At 38.7% G+C, this 22,108-nt stretch overlaps 3 protein-coding genes across 4 annotated transcripts; all 3 read left to right on the forward strand.

Moving 5' to 3' along the window:
* Positions 1 to 3,325, forward strand: LOC126381903 (uncharacterized). Of its 2 annotated transcripts, none has more exons than XM_050031467.1 (3): positions 1 to 417; positions 1,296 to 1,536; positions 2,455 to 3,325. In XM_050031467.1, exons 1-3 carry the CDS (start codon positions 172 to 174, stop codon positions 2,760 to 2,762), a joined length of 795 nt encoding a protein of 264 aa, XP_049887424.1. In that variant the 5' UTR covers positions 1 to 171; the 3' UTR covers positions 2,763 to 3,325. The 2 variants fall into 2 exon arrangements, with proteins under 2 accessions (XP_049887424.1, XP_049887425.1); XM_050031468.1 differs by lacking the exon at positions 1 to 417 and adding an exon at positions 793 to 1,135.
* Positions 3,326 to 4,214: 889 nt separating this feature from the next.
* On the forward strand, positions 4,215 to 6,614 carry LOC126381898 (uncharacterized). The gene is made up of 3 exons (XM_050031461.1): positions 4,215 to 4,683; positions 5,092 to 5,395; positions 5,877 to 6,614. The coding sequence occupies exons 1-3, from the start codon at positions 4,453 to 4,455 to the stop codon at positions 6,173 to 6,175; spliced, it is 834 nt and encodes a 277-aa protein (XP_049887418.1). The 5' UTR covers positions 4,215 to 4,452; the 3' UTR covers positions 6,176 to 6,614.
* Positions 6,615 to 10,614: 4,000 nt separating this feature from the next.
* On the forward strand, positions 10,615 to 21,234 carry LOC126381895 (uncharacterized). Its single transcript, XM_050031458.1, has 3 exons — positions 10,615 to 11,534; positions 18,530 to 18,698; positions 19,024 to 21,234. The coding sequence occupies exons 1-3, from the start codon at positions 10,833 to 10,835 to the stop codon at positions 19,344 to 19,346; spliced, it is 1,194 nt and encodes a 397-aa protein (XP_049887415.1). The 5' UTR covers positions 10,615 to 10,832; the 3' UTR covers positions 19,347 to 21,234.
* The last annotated feature ends 874 nt before the right edge of the window (positions 21,235 to 22,108 follow it).

A 22,108-nucleotide genomic window follows, 5' to 3' on the forward strand; every position in this document is an offset into this window, starting at 1 on the left:
CTCATTGCGATCACGCCCACGTGCCGACGCCGGGGAGTGCGCTTCCACTCTATCCCTCCGGTTAATCCGCACAACACCTCCTCGCGCGTATGGTCGCCTAGTACCGCCGGTTCACTTTATCCGAAACTTTTATCCGTTATTATCCGGGTTATCTTGCCGGTTAATCCAAATATGGGATACCGAGTTATTCTAATTTTAGCTAGCTTAGGGCTTGTGAAATGTTACTCACAAAATAGTTATTATTTTGAAAATCACAAGTATTGTGATGATCTGTCGCCGTATTTTGGTGAAATCGACCTGGAGCAAATTACGGGCGTCTGGTACGGGGTGGAGAAGATCCCACATTCAAAAGGTGAATACAAGATTGAAAGAACAAGAGAGTGCTTCTACATCGATATTAAGGAGCTCTATCATGAGGTTTGTTCACTTGTTTATAACTTTGTATTTATTTTTAACTTATCGGATAGGTAAATTATATAAATCATAGTTAAGTAAGTACATTCCTGTTTGCAATTTGCATCTGTATTTTCCATATAAATCATGCCATAAGGTCGTGTTACGATAACATTGGCATTATTTCCTATCAAAGCGTAATTGTATATATAAACATTGTGCAATCTATACCACTGCGAGTTAAATCCCAAATAATATGAGAGTTTAACCATATTAAAACTATGATAAAACATAGAGATGCAATAAAGTGAGAGTGACAACCGGTGTTTCCCGTACGTATCAACAGGATGGAGGGTCGGATTAATTAAAGGTTCAAGATAGTTGTTACGTGTCAGTAGCTCGTAACAAGGTGTACTTATGAGCTCACTACTCATTAATTAGCCCGGCGACGTCGCGTGATACACAAATTAGATTAACTCCTAAATTATTTTTCACTATGACTCAAATAATATTTCTCACGTTACTTGTGACATTGAGTTACGCCATGGACGAAAAATACTGTTCTAACTTACATCCTACTAATGATTTCGACGAAGAAGCCTTACTTGGAATGTGGTACATCCATGAATACATATTCCACACAAGTCCTGAAGTTAAAACCGAGTTCAATCCATACTGTCCCATAATTCAAATAAGAAAATTTGAGGATTACGTAAACGGTGGCTTGATAAACCGGAACTTAGTAAGTTTCGTTTGGTTTCGTTTTCGCCCTATCAAAGTTAAATTCTTCTTTACGAATACGGAATTACTTTGAAATTTTGTTTGAAAGTTTTTAATCCTGTTTTGATATTGTTTTTGGTAAATGGGCCTCTGCTTTTTTCCTGAATAATGTTATTTTTCAGCCTACACCTCCGACCCCGTATGGTTATGGTGACCGGTCTCTCTTGAACTACAACAACTATAATAGCCCGTCCTACATGATGACGACCAGCCCGTACGCCAACCGCGGGTTCGGTCTGCCGGAGCCGTACAGGATCCGTCACTTCGTGCTGGAGTGGCACGAGGGACTCTGGCAGGATGACTACCACATCAAGGTCAACACTTCTCATAAAGGATTCTGGCCTACGGACGTGCCTAATGGCTGTAAGTGTTTTTTTTTTCATTTTTTTTGAGTGATCATGGCAAGTTTTATTATACATTTAACTTTTACCAGGTTTTGTAGACGTTTTTCTTCTTATGTTACGTCTTCATATGTTATTGTATATTTTTAATATAGTTGTAAGTAAATACAAAGTAAACTATTTCTACCATTTACAAACTTTATATTTTAAGAAGTTAGAGTAAATAAAAATCATAAATAATCATAATAATAATTTTTGTTATTAAATAATCATATTACCCGGTAGTTGCTTATAGGAAATACTAGTAATTCCTTATCATTTCCCTTCATTTAAATTCTCAATAATAATTGCAAAGTGGGAAAATGTTTAAGTTTATTGATAATTTGTATAATTAATGATTACAAGGAATACTTTATCATAAATGGCATACTTACCTACTTTTGTTTTATGTACTTATGCTATATATAAATGTTATTTAAGTATTTTAAAGTGACCAAAGAAATATATTTCGCATTCACTAATTAGCTCGGCGTCGTCGATGAGGGACTTTCCAAGATGCTTTCCCCAAAAAAATAGAGATGGCGCTGTACAAATTTGCCTTCGTTTAACTTTATAATATCGTGGAAGACAGACATAATATAGTATGCATCTTTCATCTTTGTTTCTGGGTATAAATGATGACAACACATGTTCCACCCATCATTATTCTGATTAAAATAAACAGAAGTAATAAAGGTATCATATATATCTGATCCAAATATCAAACAACAATTATTTTTATATCACCTCTGCCATTACATATAAATATTTATTATATTTTTAATAATACCCTAGCATTGAGCAAATAGGTAATTATCTCGTTAAATCTGGACAGCGTCATTTCAATGTTTTTTGGGAAATGTATCCTAGAAATATTTTTCTAATTGTCGTCAATTTCCAGCCGTCGACAAGATGTACCGGTTCTTCGGTGGCGTGATCCAGGTACTGAAAGTGGCCAACAACCACCTGGTGCTGAACTTCTGCATGAGGCTGCCTCATTCGCAACTCTTCAGCGTGGTTCTATCCCGCTATGAGAACCAGCTGACCCCAGAGGACTTGGCCGCCATCCATAACATCTTCACAATGAAACACCTCTCCACATCAGCCCTGAAAAGAGTCTGCGACAATAATGGCGCCCATGCCAATCTGCCTAGTGTATTCTTGCTAACTATAATTATTCTGTTCCTGATAAGGAGATATCTTTATTGAAACGAAAAGTCTGACATTAGGCTAGTTTTCAACTAGTCAAATCCATAGAGCAACATGGACCTCAGCGGAGTCAAATCACTTACTTTTTACTAAAATGCTGCCATCGAGAAAAATATCCTGAAAATATCGAATCACCAGCTGTCGAATGCGCATTCTCTCGACGGTAGCACAACGTCTAAACACGAAATTACTACGGAATTTGTATGAAAAAGCACACTGTGACGTCATAGAAAAACGTGATAAAATGTCGGACTTATTAAGTACGTTTTTCTTGATTAAAATTCATAAATAAGTTAAATAGAAAAAAGAAAATGTTTTTCGTTAGTTTCAGATCTGTCTTTATTTAGTAAGTAATCAGAATTAAATAATTTATCTTGATCCTAGTACCTACACGACCCATTTGTTATAATTTCTTACGTATTTTTTCAAATTATGTATAATATTCGGTTCAAATACTCGATTATTTTCGTATCTATTATTCGTGCAACGTATTTTTATAATGTATGAGTAGATTACGATGGTTTATTGGACTGCCTTTCGAAAATAAATTATTTTTATATCAATGTTTATTTTATTTGTGCCAAAAATACCTAATAGGTTAGGTTTAGGTTTAAAGAATATTTATTTCTCAACACAACTTTTTTCTCATGTAATTAAGCGAGAAAAAAGTTATAACAATAAAATGTAGATGAGTCAATTATTATGACACTTCACAGAAACAGTAGATATTAAGAAAACAAGAACACATTCATATAATACCTATTTACATCAGCAATACTGTACCACTTGATGCCTTACTTAATGGGTGAGAGTCCTCAGCGCTCCCCATTTGTCCGGCCAAGTAGTTAATTCTATATGCGGCATAACTACAACAAGTCACGTATAAAAAAGATACCTTAGAAAAAAGGTGCAATTTAGAAGTTAGGTCATGAACTTTTATGAGCGAAACAAGATATTTTTCCGAAGTCTTGACCGAAAAATTTCCTCTTTTTTAGCTCTATTTACTACTATGAACTAAGAAAATCTCTGAAAGTTTCCAAAAGTCACATATTAAAGAAATACTTCGTTTTATAAGTTTTTGTATCGTGTGGGTTGTGAGGAGGATGACCAGCTTAGCAACCCTGGTGTGAGGGTTATAATTGAGCCGCCAAAGGCCCTGACATGGCTCAAGTACCGAGTGCGTACTTTCTTACATCAGTAAGTAGTAACCGGTACCAACGGTCTAACGTGCCTTCCGTAGCAGGGATATTAGTTTAATATCCTAACAGACATCACAAAGTTATTTTTGTGATGTATCCCAACAGGAATTCGAACCCAAGACAATATTAGATAGGAGTCCTATCATTTATTTATTTTTTGACGTGAGTTATTGTAGATTTACCGCAGATGGCATTATATACTTGGCCGGACAAATGGGGAGCGCTGAGGCCGCTCACCTGGTGACCAAGTCCTGCTTACCAGCCGGCAACGCTCGCGACCCTCTAAGCATTAGGCTTTAAGGATTGTCCGCTAGGAATAAATAATAACTGTCCGGTACCATATTCTCTTAATTGGAAAAGGCAGTTCCGTTGCACAGGTTGCACCGGGTCAACTGCAGTTGCGCCATCACTGCACTATGATACATAGACCAATTCGCTAATTAACTCGCCTTGTTCTATATTTGGGGCACTTTGTCGCGCGAACTCGAATCATGATCACCGCTATAGTGTTACTTACCTTTGTCAGTGTGGCCCATGGCCTTTGCGGGGCGAGCATTCGCTGGTCCCATAACTTTTACATTGACGATGTCTACGGAATGTGGTACGGGGTTGGTTATGCCCAGCATAGTCCGGATATGACTAACAGACCAGAGGACATTGGCTGCGTGACGCTCTTTATCACTGATGCTGATAAGCCCAACGATGATTTGTTCCAGTGGTCTGTGAGTACCTAGCTTTGTATTTTATTTTACAACATTTAATGCCTAAAGGATGGTAGGAAATAAAAGGGATTAGGTACATCAATTAGCGTGATGATAAAGGCCGATTGGGCAGATGTAGCCGTATTAAAATTAGTTGTTATTCCGTGAAATGCCTAAATGTTAAATTTTGCTGACCGCTCCGAGAATTATAATGCGTAAAAGTATGTTGACCTTTAAAATTCTCATTATATTAAAGGTTATTTTTCCAACCTACGAGCTTTTTCTCTTACTAGTTATATAAACAATATATTATTATAACGGAGCTTTGTTAAATGGATTAACTAAGTTTACGTAGGTAGAGAGTTTTGAAAGATATGACATTTAGTGGGAGTAAGACCTAAATATGTCAACTTATGTTATTTCTTTCAGATACCTCACAGGAATCTCAGCGGTCAATCTTGGCTGTCGCGTAGGAATAACCCGTGGTCTAACACTCCTATGTCCGGGTCCTGGTTGGACATACGTTTGAAGAGGAGAAAACGGGCTGTTTCTAAAAGAGAGCGACCCAAGAGAGTTAAGAGAGACATGTACGAAGAGAGACGGCTGCGCGTGGTGTGGGACGAAGACGGGCAGAGCATGGAGCAGACGTATGTGTATACTCCTTCAGAGCCAGGGCTGTGGACTGTTGAACAATGGAGGCCGATGGAAAGGGAGTTGATCTCACACGGAGTAGGTTAGAACCATCTATTATATCTTATCTCACAATCACGCCCGCAATCCGTAATGGAGCGGGTAAATCCACAAGTAATTGGAAGACAATTGGCAGCCACATCTCCAAGTTTAAGACAGTACTTGCTGATAAAATTAGAATTTATTTCATGTGGTATTTTACACTACAGTATAACAAATGTCTCCACCAACCCGCAGTGGAGCAGCGTGGTGAAGTATGCTCCATACCCCCTCCGGTTGATTGAGGGGAGGCCTGTTCCCAGCAGTGGGACATATATATGCTATTTATGTGTTTGTGTTATATAATAAATGTAGGTAACTTGAACTAAAAAATAATGAAATGTTAGTTACTCGAACTTCATCGGATTTTGTTTAACATAGTAAGTAGGTAGGTATATTGCATTTTAAAGTAACGACTAACTTAATTATGTAGGTAGGTATACTTACTTAATAACTTGACAAATTTTATCAACTCATCATTTCAGATGTATGGTACCCTGATGATCCACCACGACACCCCGAAGTGATCCGCATCTTGAAGGCGACTCAAGAAATGCTGATCATAAATCACTGCTCAGACTCTGGTGGTCGAGGCGTGTTCTCCCTCATCCTACGACGTTCTCCAGATAAAGTCGACTATTGGGAATGGTACGAACTACAACGCCAGTTCTACAATTACGACTTACCTAATGTACACAGAAAGGCGGCGGTGTGTGCTGCATGCCTGCCAGTGTTTTCTTTTATATGTTTTTTAATTTGTACTGTTGCTTTGAAGTTCCTGTAAAAATAGTTTGAATAAGTAGGGTATTTGTCTGGGTCAAAGACAAATTATAAAATGCCAATCTAGAAATAGATTCCAGTCTAAGATAATCAATAATCATTTTACTTTTCGAATTTTATTTATGAATTTAATACCTACGACATTTGAACGCTTTTATTGATGACGTCACAGGACAGTATTTCCATACAAACTCCAAAGCAACCTCTCATTTTGACGTTTCGTAAAAAGTATCTCATTTGACTAGGTTGTCAAGTAGCCTCTTAAAATGGATTGTAAGTATTCTATTTTTGAAAATGTAAATATGCTGTCAGTAAATTAAAATGATAACTCAATTTCTTTAGTTTGAAGGTGGCAGATGTAAAAAGCTATACCTAGCTTGTAATTAAAAGTTTAATGTAACCGTACCAGTACAAACTTAATATAAATAAAATATTAAGAACGACAGGTGTATTTTACTGACCCAACTGATTTTAGTGTCCATTCTTCAGTTTCTACAAAAATGTGCAGTCGTCGAAAGCAATAAAATTTTGGTATAAAACTTTACTGCCATATCTTACGGGTGAAGGCTTTGATGGGAAGCGTAAAAGTTTTCGTAAATCACCTAACATTTTTAGGCTTAGGATAAGACTCGGGCCCTTGGTATTCAGCGTCTGATGACCAGGTCATACTATACGATCTCGACATTAAAATGACGGAAGAGTCTGGAAGTCCAAACCTTTGATTTGTCTTGATGAGCATTCTGGTTCTAAGCGGTTGTTGCTGTCTGGCATTCAGGGTCTGATGATGACCAGGTGACTTGCACTTGATCAGCATTTTTCTTTACTAGCTAGCCATGTAGGTTCAGGTATTTCCATGTTCATTTAGATTCACTCATTTAGAAAGAGAATTGGAACATGCTTGCTTATTATTCTAAACACACATGTTAAAATACGAATAAAATAAAAGCATATTATACACTACGTACGAATAAAATAATAACATGCAATAAGTACATTTGAATTTAATCAGCAAATTATAATTTAGTACCGCAAATAATCAGTGGTGTACCATGTGGTGATAATATTATTGCGGTGTATACAACTAATATATTTGCGGTACAAAATGGTAATTTTCTGATAAAATTCAAATATACTATCCTACTGCATATTATTATTATTTGTAAGAATGTCGTTTCCATGTCGTGTCGAGTGCCAGACTTAGGACGGCGTGCGTGGGGCCGAAGCCAACACATAGAAACCCCTTACATACATAACATACATAAACAGCCTATATACGTCCCACTGCTGGGCACAGGCCTCCCCTCAATCAACCGGAGGGGGTATGGAGCATACTCCACCACGCTGCTCCACTGCGGGTTGGTGGAGGTGTTTTTACGGCTAATAGCCGGGACCAACGGCTTAACGTGCCCTCCGAAGCACGGAATCATCTTACTTTTTCGGACAATCAGGTGATTCAAGCCTGAAAAGTCCTTACCAAACAAAGGACAGTCTCACAAAGTGATTTCGACAATGTCCCCATCGGGAATCGAACCTGGACCTCCAGATCGTGAAACCCCTTAAGACAATTTAATCTAAATATGGTGTGACACCACGAAGGACGTAATATACGATCCAGACGACCCGATTACTCTACCCATAGAGGCGGCCAATCAGCTCGCGACACCAAACACTTCAGAACCCCGATACCGACCCCGCCGTCGTGGTCGACAATTTCCCTTATTCAGCACTTATCGCTATCGACCCGCTAGGGTCGATTAATTCTTTCAAATATTCTTCCTCTCAGACGACGCCCTGAACCGAGGTTCGCGCCCAACTGGACACCTTCAGGCCTGTTGTCTTAAATTTTGTACCGCGAGAGAGCCCTCTGCGCTCCCCATTTGTCCGGCCAAGTAGTTAATGCCATCTGCGGCAAATCTACAATAAGTCACGTCAAAAAAAAGGTGTGACACCAACCTCTATGTGAATACACCTAAAGACACTCCCCGGTTCGTGTAGGACTATTCTATTTCCGATTATGGAAACAAAGGAAACTGGTCTATTGGGTTAGGGGTTAGTAGACCGGGATACTGGGGCTATGGGGAACTATGGCGTCTGCTTGACTAATAACAAATATATAACTAATGCGCAGGTGGTGAACAGAATACTTTTACATAGATACTCTACCTTAATGAAGACTGAGTGAATGACTCACTAATTTGTGCTCTGCGGCTCTGCTATATAAAGTTGAATATACTCGTGAGACGTGGTAAACAAGAGGTAGTTTAATACGTGCTAATAGCTCCGTCTATAAGGATGTGCTCCTGTGCCCCCGACCTCAGGATCCCAGACACCAATTAGCATACGGCACCGGATTAGGAAATAAATGACTACCCAACCCACGTCTACTTGAACGAAACATTTTTTTTAATATGTCATTCTCTCACGTTATACCTATTGGGGGTGAGTAGAGGGGTGAGAAGTCGTGATCGACGACTTCCCTCAATCAGCGCTTATCGCTATCGACCCACTAAGGTCGATTAATTCTTTCAAATATTTATCCTCTCAGACGACGCCCTGAGCCGAGGTTCGCGCCCAACTGGGCACCCTCAGGCCTGTTGTCTTAAATGTTGTACCGGGTGAGAGCCTTCAGCGCTCCCCATTTGTCCGACCAAGTAGTTAATGCCATCTGCTGCAAATCTAAAAAAAGAGCCATAAGTTATATAAACTGCCACACTTGAAGTCCTAATACGGTATTATGGTGGGTCTAGCTAAGACGGTGATTTTTCCCTTTTTAACTGTGCCTAAGTACTTTAAGTAGATATACCTACTCTTTTTCTATCGTGTGGGTTGTGAGGAGGATTACCAACCTCATCATCCGTGCTTCGGAAGGCACATTAATCCGTTGGTCCCGGTTATTACTTACTGATTTGTAAATACGTAATCGTTACATGAGCCATGTCAGGGGCTATGGCGGCTCAATAGTAACCCTAACACCAGGGTTGATGAGGTTGGTACTCCACCTCACAACCCACGCGATAGAAGAAGAAGATCTGACCTGTCAATACGTTGTGGCCAATGATGATGATGATGATGATGATCATCATCATCAGCCGTATGACGCCCACTGCTGGGCATAGGCCTCCCCCAAGGATCTCCACGACGATCGATCCTGCGCTGCCCACATCCAGCGGCTTCCCGCGACCTTCACGCAGATCGTCGGTCCACCTTGTAGCGGGCCTACCCACTGAGCGTCGTCCCACGTCGATGATGATGATAAGATAACCTTAATTGTAGCCAAAAAACATTTTAGAAAAACATAAAAAAATATTTCCCGAATAAGTAGATACTTACTTATGCGTCTCTAGAAAAATATACTATTTTATAAAGTACATTTTCACTTTCTCGCTTTTTCAAAATTAATAGAATATCAAGTATCAATTGCCATTAAAATCTAACTTTTGTAATAAGCTGGCAAGTATTTTGAATTTTTCCTTAAACCAGAGGAGAAATAAATGAGAAAGGTCAAAGGTAAAACGTAAGTATAGGAAGCTTAGCCACCCCGGGGGGACTCCGCGGTAGGGTAGAAGGGTAAAGTTCAGAGATAATTGCAGTGTATACCTACCTACCTCTATACAGTTTATGTGCATCACATCACTAATTTAAGAGCCATGCTCTTGTTGGCGTACTATTCTCAGTGATACTTTTTTAGGGAAAAATAGGGCAGCGAAATAAAAGTAAAGTTAAAGTAAGTTTGGTGAAGGTCGCGGGAATCCGCTGGATGCGGGCAGCGCAGGACCAATCGTCGTGAAGATCCTTGGGGGAGGCCTATGCCCAGCAGTGGGCGTCGTACGGCTAATAATGAGGGCAGCGGTTTGCGTGCATAAAACTTAAATAAGTACTTAGATAGTTATAGTACTGAAATTGAGATTGAGAAGGGAATGTTAAGTTAGTTTTGACACGTAGAGCGGTTGAAGGATAATAGGATTACGGAAGCAGTATATAAAGCGAAGGTTGGTGGTAGGGCTGGCAAAAGAAAGCCTAAATGCTAAATGCTGACTATCTGCAAACTGTACCTTCCATTTTTAAGGTGTATAAATGAATTATGAATTAGAAAGACGTACATTGACCGAATTGGAGATGTCCTTAAAAAGGTATTAGTACGATCTACTCTGAACTGGCGTGTGTGTATGAAACTTGCTGGTTATGTGACTTACGTAGGAAACATACATACATATAGGTTACACGTGTAAGTAGGTCCCTATTATAACAAGCTTCAGTAAATGATGATGTACTTCTGACTACCCCATGTGGGATATAACCGTGAAATTGTGTTATCTACTATTTACAAAGAAAGTATTATAGCCGGGTTATTGATAACTGATATATAAATAATAATTACGTAAAAGACCTTCATTGAGCGACAAGTATTCATGTTAATTATACGTGTTACTTAACTGTGTTAAAACATATATCTAAGTATTGTTGTATTTTCGTACATAACGAGAAAAAGTGATCAATTAACGTGTTCGTCCTTCTTAGCTTCAATTAAATAAGTACTTAAGTTACATGTCAACTCCTGCGCAGAACATAATTAGAGTTGATTAGTTTACTTCCCACACTCATAGCGCTCGCGCAGTCATATTCCCTACACAACACGTAACGCGCGTGGCGGTCATCCCGACATGTACCGATTAGCTTTACTATCCCTTCTGTGGAACCTCGGTGTAGATTGTGCCACGTACCCGCGCTATGGAGACACCTCTGGGTATTCCACCGGTTACCCCACCAGCTACCCCAGCTCCACCATAAACAACCTCAACAATAACTTCCCGTATAAAACCGCGGACTACGGGAGCGACATCGCGAGGTTTCCAGAAGTGACGCGTTACCCCAACTACAGTCCTGCTTATGGGTACACTACTCCCGGGTATTCAGGCTCCGGGTATTCATCTACGAGATATCCCAACTACAATACTGGATATTCGACGACAGGGTATAATACCCTGTACAGTGGGGGGTCGAGTAATGTAAATTATAATCAGGGTTATAATCGGTATGGGGCAGGGTATGGTTATGGAACGGGGTCTAGTTACGGTACGGGTTCCGGTTATGGTACAGGAACAGGATATGGCACAGGAACGGGCTATGGTACAGGAACGGGATATGGAACCGGTTCTACTATTGGAGGGTACACTTCATACGAAGCTCCGTTCATGAGGGGCCTTGGAGGATGCGTCAACAGGTCCCCCCAAATGGGAATATATGTGGACAGTCTGATGGGCATGTGGTACGGAGTGGAGTACATTCAGCACTTGGGTGCAGATTCCAGGATCGACTTCACCAGGACCTGCATCGTTATACACTTGGCAGAGCCGATGGATCGGGTGAGTACATTGAAGACTTTTTTTATTTTAAATTGTTATTTGGAGTTAGTATGGCTTTGTAATAGACTATTCTGGGCGCCATCCCACTCGCGTCAGACAGAGTACTGCGGGGCGGAAGGCAAGAGGGAAACCACTGCCCTATTTTTCCCTAAAAAAGTAGCATGGAAAATGCTGCACCGACAAGAGCGGGCTCTTAAATTGATGATGATGATTCGGAGAATGACTTCTATAAGTAGCAGATTTTTTCTTCTGTAAGTAATGATTGATATTACGCGTCTGTTTCGGTTGTAACTTCATAAAATCTTTGTATTCTGTATTTAAAGCATGGTAAACCGCGAGTATATGCTTAGTTCATTTACCTCTGACTACTGCAATTGGAAATCGTATGTGTTTATATTTATATTATTTTATTTATGTCCGTCAGTAAGTAATAACTTAACCATTAAATTCGAAAAATCTGCCAAAGAAATCACCGAATTTCATCTTGACCAACCACTCAACTATTTCTTTTGACATTACTTATAGATTTGTCACAGGTATTAGCTACTTGGCCAGACAAATGGGGAGCGCTAAGGGCTCTCAAAGTTTGAGAATTAAATAAATAAGTAATTAATATTTATGGATTTTTTCTCAGTTGTTTTGATACTTACTTGTGCTATTACATCGCATCCATGAATAGTTTTACAATGCTTACCTATCGTTCTAATAACGGAATTATTTAAGGTGCAAGGTTGCAAGTTATTGTCTAACGACTTTTCACATAAACACTCATACACGTTAAGCTTGATGCACACATAAATGATGCGAGCGGACGCGAGATTTTCTTTCCAGTTTCGCTTGTTTCGGTTTCGGTACCGCTTTCCTGACTAAGTGTAAGTACATGAAGCATCAGGGTTTAACCGTACTTACAAGTGGTTTGGAAGACAACTTGCAGACACACGATAGATTCCGTGATTTATCCAGCTTTGCATAAAACTGTCCTGTTCTCCACTTCCGGTGGTCTTGCGCCCTTTGCATCCAATCATCGCCTGCATCTCCAGATGTCATCGAGCCATCGTTGGAGGTCTTCCTCTTTCCCGCGTGTCTCTGGGTGTCCAGTCTAGGGATTTCCTGTCCCAGCGGCTGCCGTCCTTTCTAGCGACGTGTCCCACCCGTGTCCACTTCCTTCTTACGATAACGGTGTCCATATCTTTGACTTTCACTCTGAATCCACCCGATAGATAAATTCAAATTCAAAAATATCTTTGTTTAATATAGGTAACACAGTTAAGTACACTTTAAATCGTCAATTTTTACATAACGAACGTCTCATCCGCCTAAAACTACTGCAGCTTCTCACGACCTGTATAGGTTATAGGTATAGCCGGGGAAAAGAAGCTGCAAGAAAAACCTCGGCACAAGGCCCGAGACGTTCTTTAAAAAAAAACAAAATATTGTTATACAATTGAGTAATTTAGCTGCCTAATATTAATTAAGACAGACCTACAGACCTAAGACAGTTAATCCCGGACAGACCTACATAACAGATCTAACAGACCTAGATACAGACAACCCCAGTTGGCAACCCCAACATTAAAAATATATTTTTTTATTACCTACTACGACAACATTTGTCGCGTCTACTTCCGATTCTCTTGTGCTCCATTGAACTACTGTATCCTGCAGTGTGTAGGAATTTAAGTATATTAAATTCAATGAGTATTGGCACTCTGGATTTTTTTATCTGTTAGCCACATCCTCAGACAACCAGCTCTAGGAACATCACACCCTAATTCTGACACCTACCTATGTTTGATTATACTTACTAATCTGTTTGATTGATTTGCCAGCTCTACAATCGCCTTATTATATTTCTACAATAAGTACCTTATTATATTTGGATTGGTGTAATAGAATGTGTGCGAGATAGTGCAACAAAATATATTTAGTTGCACATTGCAATGTTAGCCAATTGGCATAGAAATAGCAGTTTACTGAATAGACGAATTGCAGTGTATTGTCCAATACACGGCGTATGCACATTGTACAGACAAGCTCACAATGACAACTAGCGATCTTCACTACATATTGATCCGTACGGCGCAAATGTTCGCAATAAACTTAATTATAAATACGTAAGTACTTACTTACTATTTTCAAAGCTTGGGTAAAGCGGTGAACGATTATCAATTCTATCTTCTTCTATCATGTGGGTTAGACCAGAAAACAGTATTTACAGATGTTATTGTATACAGTAGTCCGTGTTTTCAGCTTACAAGTAAGCATCCAAATTTATGCTGTTGTGCTACACATGCGTCTACAATTACATAAGAATAAGGTTGTGAGGTGGAATGTCCAACCTCATCAACCCTGATGTCAGTGTTATTGAGCCGCCAAAGGCCCCTGACATGACTCAAGTAACGACTACGTACTTACATCAGTAAGTAATAACTGGGACCAACGGCTTAACGTGCCTTCCGAAGCACGGATCATTTTAATCTGGAAAATCAGCCTGCAATGTCCTAACCAAACTAGGGATCACAAAGTGATTTGCCCCACCGGGATTGGAACCCGGGACCTCCGGATCGTCAGCAGAACGCTCAACCACTGGACCACGGAGGCCGTTATCAATTCTATTATATGGACTACTATTAAGTTTTAGGAAAATATTCTGACCTATATTAGTAGTTTATCTCTACTGGTAGTTATAAAATCTCCACAATCTGTGAGGCGTAATAAACTCTATAAGTACAGGTAAGTATATAAAATTCTTACCTACCAACCTATCGCCAGTCTGGTACAGAAATTAGCTTTGTGAAACTTTCAAATGACACAACGTAGGTACGAGAACGTCTATTTTTATATCTTAAGTGTAATTTGTACAGGTGCTATTGAAATATATGCTGAATACCTCAAAGGGTATTCAGAACGTAAGTTTAAAAGCTATTTAGAGCATGGGAGGTAAAAGTCAATTTCAAAGAGTGATTGATAGAGTTGTAAACGTGGCAAATCCTAGAATAGGTAAACATGTTTTTAATAAGATGATCTCATTGTGAACTAACCCCGTACCGCGGAGTCGCTCAATGCTGGATGCTCGAAAGATGTCTGTAACCCGAGGTCAATCGTGATAACGACAACTTGTCAATGAGCCAGCGCGCGCGCCGCCTCGGATCTCAGTATGTGCTCGAACGCGCAATATTTACGCGCACGCGCTTCTAACAAAGCAAACGAATGTTCGATTTAAAATTTCGTAAACAATTTTTGCTAAAAATAATTGAACGATAAATATTTTTATTTTTTAAAACCTTTTTAAAAATGATTGTGTTCTTTTTGGTGTTTTGTTGAATGTATCTTTTTAAACATGGATTTCCAAATGTGGCCCTTACAAAGACTGCCGTGGATCCAGCTGTTGTTCATAGTCGCAGCTGGGGTAGAAATCTCGAACTCTACTGACAATAACTTGACGGTAACCTGCGACAGTGACCATGCATATGATGACCTGGATATTCGAGGGGTGTTGGGTAAATGGAAAGTGGTGGAACTGTACATGCACCTCAGCAAGGAAGGAGTGAATCAGTACAACAGTTGTCCTATTGTGACGATATGGGAAGCGGCAGAGTTTCCCCGCACTACATTTGGGGTAAACTTTCAATGCTTTGGTGAAACATATTTTTAAAATAAGTACTTACGATAAAATGTTATATTCATTCATTATAAGTTAAAGTTCATAATATGAATAAGGGAACAATTAAAGCTTCCTGACATCTCCTTTATTACTTTAAAGAAAAATGATTTGCATATCAGTTTGGAGATCCTATTCCAAACAGCTGATTCTTTCCAGCAACTGGTTAAATTACATTTCTAGCTGTTAATTTGTTGCAACTTATATCTATCTATATACGTATAGCAGCTTAAATTCATTTAGGTTGCAACTTCTATTATAGTTTTATTAGTAGCTCATTTTATGAATATCTAATAAGTACATAAATAAAAAGACGTGGAAGCCCAGTTGGTAGAATACTTGCCTTTCAATTTGAGGTCGCAGGTTCGAATCCAGCGCAGGCCTAAACCAATGATTACCGAATTTATGTTTGGATCATAAATGATTATCACGTGGTGAAGGAAACCATCGTGAGGAAACCCACATTCCCGAGAAATGCATTTACGGAGGTATGTGACCTAACCTGTATTGAGCTGGTTTTACCTTCGCGGGTTGGAAGGTCCGACAGGCAGTCGCTTCTGTAAAAAACCGGACCTGTCAAATCTTCAGGTTAGGTAAGCAGACCCTGTGAAAAACGGGATAATGCTAGGGGGGTGATGATGATGATGATCTAATACATAAATAAATAAGTGTCTTCATTACTTATGTAATTTGCCGTGCTGAAATTCATTACACTTATCATTTTAATCAGTGCTGTTATGGTCATTTAACAGCACATTCCACATTGTTCAGACATACTTGTAGTAGGTGCCTACCTATCGTAAACTTAAGTACTGAAACATCATTTAAATTTCAGGGAATATTTTAATTCACAATTTAGTACCTACCTAGTTCAAAAACGCGTTTGCTCAGATTTCACGTACCTACTTAGTCAAAACCATAATGCATATACATACATACATACATAAACTCACGCCTATTTCCTACCGGGGTAAGCAGAGACTTCCACAGACAGAGAATTCCATTTGCTTCGATCCTGACACACCAAAACCAAATTAATGTCGACCGATCGTCGTGGAGATCCTTGGGGGAGGCCTATGCCCAGCAGTGGGCGTCATACGGCTGATGATGATGATATCCATTCATAATTAATGTTCTCGATATCACGCTATAAGCCAGTTCCTAAGTTATAGATAGATACATCATCACATACAATATATGTACTTAACTAACTTTCCGCCCGCGGCTTGGTTCGCATGGACTTCAATTAATGGGTAAAATTCGAGATAAAAACTATATTCTTTCCTAGGTCTCAAACTATCTCTTATACCAATTTTCATGTCATCAGTTAAGCGGTTAGCGTGAAAAGGTAACAGACAGAGTTACTTTCGCATTAGTGTGAACATTTAATCATAACGTTGATTCATAGAACCTACATTACAAACAATAAATAATTAATAATTATCGTTTCCTATAGTAACCTTTCGGTGCACACTAGATTATCAGCTGGGAGTTCCCAGTTCCCAGTGTACCAGTTATCTTTGGTACCTACCATACCACTGATAGCCCCCACATCCTCACTGCTGGTGACCCTCGAGGGTACAGCCCCTTGGGAGCTTCGAACCCATTCGTCGCAATTATTTGAATGCGGTGACAGGGAATGTAACATATTATACAGGGTGTTAGTGACATCGTAACGAAAACTTTGAGGGATGATTCACACCATGATTCTTAGTTAATATCAAGTGGAATTTTCCGTCGCAAAAGTATGGAAATGAAAACTTAAAAAAAAAAAAAATTCATGAATTTTCCAACAGGAAATTCCACTTGATATCAACTCTGAATCATGTCTGACTCATCCCCCTCAGTATTCGTTACGATGTCACTAACACCCTGTATATACTTATGGATATATTTTGAAAGCACCTACATCATTAGTTCACAATGTTAGTGTGACATTTGCTAGTTATATACTTGCAGTAGTTAGGTTAGGTTAGGTTAGGTTAGGTGAGAAACACAGTGGTGCACAGTGGTTTAATTAAGAACAGGCCCTTGCTCATTAGTGGAGTTAACGTGGTGATGATGGAACTACTGTGATGGAACTAGTCTATCTTCTCCATCAAAATTTGTGTACTAAACTACCTCTATATATGGCAGAAGATTAATTCATTGTCTGCAACAGACAGTGTTCCACTTGGGTGCTCCGAAAATGAGTCTCATAACTGACTCATGCGTTGCTCAATTAACCGCGCCTCGTTCTAACCTCTACACAGTCTATAGCACCCTGGTACTTGTGATTCATTGCACCGGGTTTCGACTAGTTTAAATAGTCTCTAATAGAAGTTATTACAAGTCAAATTCGGAGATGTCATTGTGATTATATGACTAATGACCCCAGTTGGACCTCACCTCCTACGCGAGTAGTTCACTGACTCACAGTATTGGAGAGGTCAACCTGCCTGACCTAGTTAATCTTCAGCGATCCTCTGAATTTACTCCATCGACTGACCTTTGTAGCTGGACTTGTGGCTAAATTAATGAAGGCTTGACGTCCTCGTAACATGTTGGATTAATTGCCTTGTGTACGTCTGAGTTTAGTTGATTTGGTATCGTAATTGGATCGGATAACAACACGATAAGTATACATGGAAGACAGGGATTAGTTTGGAGTTTTCAAGGTTCAAGTGCGTCAAAACCTTGACTGCGAACTCTATGCTGAACAACACCGCTGACCGTACTTAAGGAAACAATCACTTTAGTTACCAGTAGATTGGTGGTAACTAAGTATAGTTTATAACGACTAAACTGAACAAAGAGACATTTTTTTAACAGATTTACTTAAGTACTTAAGGTTTTCTTTTATTATCTATATCGGTAAAGTGGATATATGAAGCGTATACGCAACAATACTGCTGAGCTGTTTCATGCGAACTTCTAGCCAGAGGAAATGGTGTTCTGACGCTTCAGGGAGGCGAATACGAATAAATTCCCTAAATAGTTTATTTTATTTATAATGTGTATGTGTAATGTGTAGGTTAAGGTGTATATTGTATGGGCCTTAGTCGCCTCAATCAAATAAATAAAAATGCTTTTAGTTACAACAATAAAAATATAACCGTACAAGCAGGCTTCAATTTATATCTTGTAGTTTAGTAAATAGGATACGTCATAAACTTACGCCATTAATCCGTGTCGGAGTGACCTGGTCCAGTTGATATTGGCGTCGACAATGGTCATTTACAGGTTTACCAGCCCTTCAACACGCAAAATAAAAGAATTTTGTGATTTGTACTACTCAGGTTAAAAAGCAGCTCGAAACTTTTTATTCAAAATATCTCTGCTTTCTCCTTTCCAGCCATCAACAGAGAACCAGTCGTTCCACGTGCAGCACATCAACGCCAAGTTCCGGTATGACTACAGACACCTGCGGCTGTTGTGGGACGAAGCTGGCCACACCACAGAGTATGCGCTCTACTTCCGGAACGACACCGCTGGCTACTGGCACGTCTACGACGGACAGAACGGTTGGTTTATTTCTCATAAGTACATACATAAACTCAGACCCGTCAGTTCCACTGGCAATCAACGTCGCGCGAAAAACATTTAGATGGGATAATAATAAAAACGAATCTATCATATTGTTTTATTATCCTTGGAGGCTTAGTCGTGTCTAGCGCGATAGACGGGTTTTATTGATCTAAGTACTACATCCTAACCTGTACCCGTATTATAATATATTTACCAGTCATAAAAACCAAAAGCAACTTGTGACGTTGGTCATAAACATTTCGCATATAGATTGGTATATTATACCTAGTTCTATACGATATATTTTGCTTCTTATCCCAGGGACATTGACCAACTTACCAAACTACCAGCAATTCAGCGGAACGGTGCAAGTGCTGAAGGCAGTGAACGACCATCTCGTGTTGAACTTCTGCCAAGAAGGGGTCAACGGGCGGTCTCCACAACTATACTCTGTCCTCTTCTCCCGTTACCCTGGAGAGCTGAACCGGTGGGAGATAGAGTCAGTACACAGCATGTTGCAGAACAAGAAGTTATCAACTGCTTCAAGAAGAATGGTGTGTGGTAACAGTGCCGATAGGCCTCTTTACAGCGTGTTCTTCTCAATCCTAACGTGTGTATTAGCTTATGCCATAGGTTCATGGTAGAATATACCTAAGTAGGGAATGTTTTGAGTGAAGTGAATGTGAGCATGATTGTTTGACCGACAACGACAATCAAACGAAGTATTTTACATAATGTTGTAAAAACTATTGAGTCAATTTCGATTAGGTACATTGGTTTTCATCATTAAGATTACACGACTTTACTAGTCCATTTAATATCTACCTATCTGTAAAACAATATTGGGGTAAGGTTATAAAAATGCGATGAAGGAGATTTTTCATTTTTTTATAGGTAATACTTACCTACTTACTTTATCTTTCTGCGAAAAATAGTTGGTATTCTGGAGTGCTTGTACACATGGACACAGAGTTTCAATAGAATTGATAAAAACTAATGTACAATGAGATCATATTACCTAAAAACAGGTTTCACATTCCCAAATATGACACAGACAGAATTGCAAAAAAACGAAAAAAATATTTGATGATCTCATATTGTTAACGACAGCCTCCTTGGTCGTCCTAAATTTTGTTTATTAAATATACTTGTCATATTCAGTACGTTCCATTGTGTTTTTGAAAAAATGACAGTTTCGTTCAATATTAAAATCAGCTTATAATGTTTTGCTTTCTCGATCTTTTCATACGTATGCACTCTCAACACATATCATGACTAAGTTAACTCTTTTCTTGATTTATACACATTATGACTTACAAATGAGGCCAACTGATAAATAATCATACTAAAATATAGCAGGTATACCTCTATTTACCTACCTACTAAGTTGATCGCAATGGGAAATAACTTGAATACACATTTTTTTGCTTCGACAAAAAGCATAAAATTAAGGTATTGTTGTATTTGTAATTTATGTTGCATTATGTTACAAGATACAAAAGTGTATCGTGTTGTCGAAATGACATATTACAACATCCGTCCTTACAATTGAAAATAATTATACGTTTAGTAGATATAGATATACTTGTGTGTTATGGAGTACAATTACTTGATATAAAGCGATTATTACACGACCGATAAGTGTTAGGCTGAGAGCTGTTATGATGCTATTTCTACTTGCTTTAAAAGAAATGTTTTATCAAAACTGTAGGTACACTACATGCTACAGGGGGTTAAATTCATCTAAAACCTGTTGCAATTTGATATTGGCGCATATAATAGTACCTAAGGGTGCTACCAGAGCAATCGATCGATCATCGATCGACAGCATCGATCGATGGTAGAATAGAATAGTCGACGTCGATCGATAGTTTCTACCAGACCAATCGATCGACCATCGATCGACGGCATCGATCGATGGTAGAATGGAATAGTCGACGTCGATCGATAGTTTCTACCAGACCGACGGATCGATTATTGTCATCGCCCGGCAATCGATCGACTGCTTAATCGAACAGTATCTGTCGATCAATTAAAGTTACCAGACCAGTCGATCAACTTCGATCGACGTTGATCGATGCCGTCGATCGATGATCGATCGATTGGTCTGGTAAGTGGGAAATGCAAACAAATTCGAATAGCAATATTGCTTTTTAGATGAATAGAGTCGATGTGGCCTTTTTAACCCCCTAAGTCAAAAAAAGCCTAGGTACCATTTGGTATGTTAGGTATTTAATATTTATCTTGTAGTTACGCTTGTTTACGCTACGTGCCTAACTGCGTATTTTATCTGAAGTATTTTCTCGCACTGCGTCTCATATAAGTAGTGAAAATTCGAGATTACCTACTTACTTAATATTTGTTCTCGCTTGTATGAGGTTATCGATACAGTACGGTTATAGATACGGTACAGTTAGGACATTTTGCCATCGTATCTTATGGTACGATTACGCAGACACAGGTAAGTATATAACTAACTCCCAATAAGTGAAACGCGTCGTGCAATATTCGCCAAAAGTATTACTACCTACAATTACAATTATGGTTTTAAGAAAAAAACGGTAAATCTCGCTAATAAAAAGACTTAAATATATTGTAAACGAAAACGAATAGTAGTTGTATGTTACCGTATTTGATTGTTTAATTTATAAAATACCAAAGAATTATAATGTACAAGAACGTAAAAATAAGATATAAAATGTTTTACTTTGTTTAATTAATTAAAATAATATATTATATTTGTTAACTATCGATTGAAATAAATATTTATGCAATTTCAAAAACCTAATTTCATGTAAGTACCTTTTGTTGTTATATACCTAAGCCTCCTATGTAGCAGGTTTGCAGCTCATTATTTCCCATTATGAATTACTCCGTCCCCTAGGACTATTTTTGCTTTTACATGTGTGCTAGCTCAGGATTCAAAACAACTTGGTAAATCGCAATTGTGGTAGTCAGAGGCAAATTTTATCCCATGGTGAACTAAGTTACCCACGGCTCACCGGGGTTTTTGTTAAATTACATACGTATATGTCAATGCTGAAGACGAAAAAATATTATAAAAAATGTAATACGTTACAGATTTTTTAATCTTAATTTATAAATTTAAATTATTCAGGCAGTAAGTGTATCATGATTTTTATTACACTAAGTAAGTACTTACTGGAAACTTACAATGAGACAAAGGATTAGAAACTAAGTAATATTTACCAAGATTAGACATTAATTCGGGCAAAAATAGGTATATCATACTAGTATAATGTTCATCATAAGGTTCCTTCACAGTTCAACAATTATTAGCCGGATTAATTGGTTCAAACCAATTAGTTAGTTTTACTTGATTTTAATGACAAGTACAAGAAGTCAAGCATGGGACACTAAACATATTTTATATTATATCTTATTG

This window comes from Pectinophora gossypiella, chromosome 3, assembly GCF_024362695.1.
Source record: "Pectinophora gossypiella chromosome 3, ilPecGoss1.1, whole genome shotgun sequence".
NCBI lineage: Eukaryota > Metazoa > Arthropoda > Insecta > Lepidoptera > Gelechiidae > Pectinophora > Pectinophora gossypiella.

What these genes read in the sequence shown, in the direction of transcription:
- LOC126381895 (XM_050031458.1), top strand. Translation starts at nt 10,833, where the DNA reads ATGTACCGATTAGCTTTACTATCCCTTCTGTGGAACCTCGGTGTAGAT. An exon ending in TGGCAGAGCCGATGGATCGG is followed by an intron (nt 11,535 to 18,529) that starts GTGAGTACATTG and finishes TCTCCTTTCCAG; the next exon opens with CCATCAACAGAGAACCAGTC. An exon ending in CGTCTACGACGGACAGAACG is followed by an intron (nt 18,699 to 19,023) that starts GTTGGTTTATTT and finishes TTCTTATCCCAG; the next exon opens with GGACATTGACCAACTTACCA.
- LOC126381898 (XM_050031461.1), top strand. Translation starts at nt 4,453, where the DNA reads ATGATCACCGCTATAGTGTTACTTACCTTTGTCAGTGTGGCCCATGGC. An exon ending in ATGATTTGTTCCAGTGGTCT is followed by an intron (nt 4,684 to 5,091) that starts GTGAGTACCTAG and finishes TATTTCTTTCAG; the next exon opens with ATACCTCACAGGAATCTCAG. An exon ending in GTTGATCTCACACGGAGTAG is followed by an intron (nt 5,396 to 5,876) that starts GTTAGAACCATC and finishes TCATCATTTCAG; the next exon opens with ATGTATGGTACCCTGATGAT.
- LOC126381903 (XM_050031467.1), top strand. Translation starts at nt 172, where the DNA reads ATGGGATACCGAGTTATTCTAATTTTAGCTAGCTTAGGGCTTGTGAAA. An exon ending in TTAAGGAGCTCTATCATGAG is followed by an intron (nt 418 to 1,295) that starts GTTTGTTCACTT and finishes GTTATTTTTCAG; the next exon opens with CCTACACCTCCGACCCCGTA. An exon ending in TACGGACGTGCCTAATGGCT is followed by an intron (nt 1,537 to 2,454) that starts GTAAGTGTTTTT and finishes GTCAATTTCCAG; the next exon opens with CCGTCGACAAGATGTACCGG.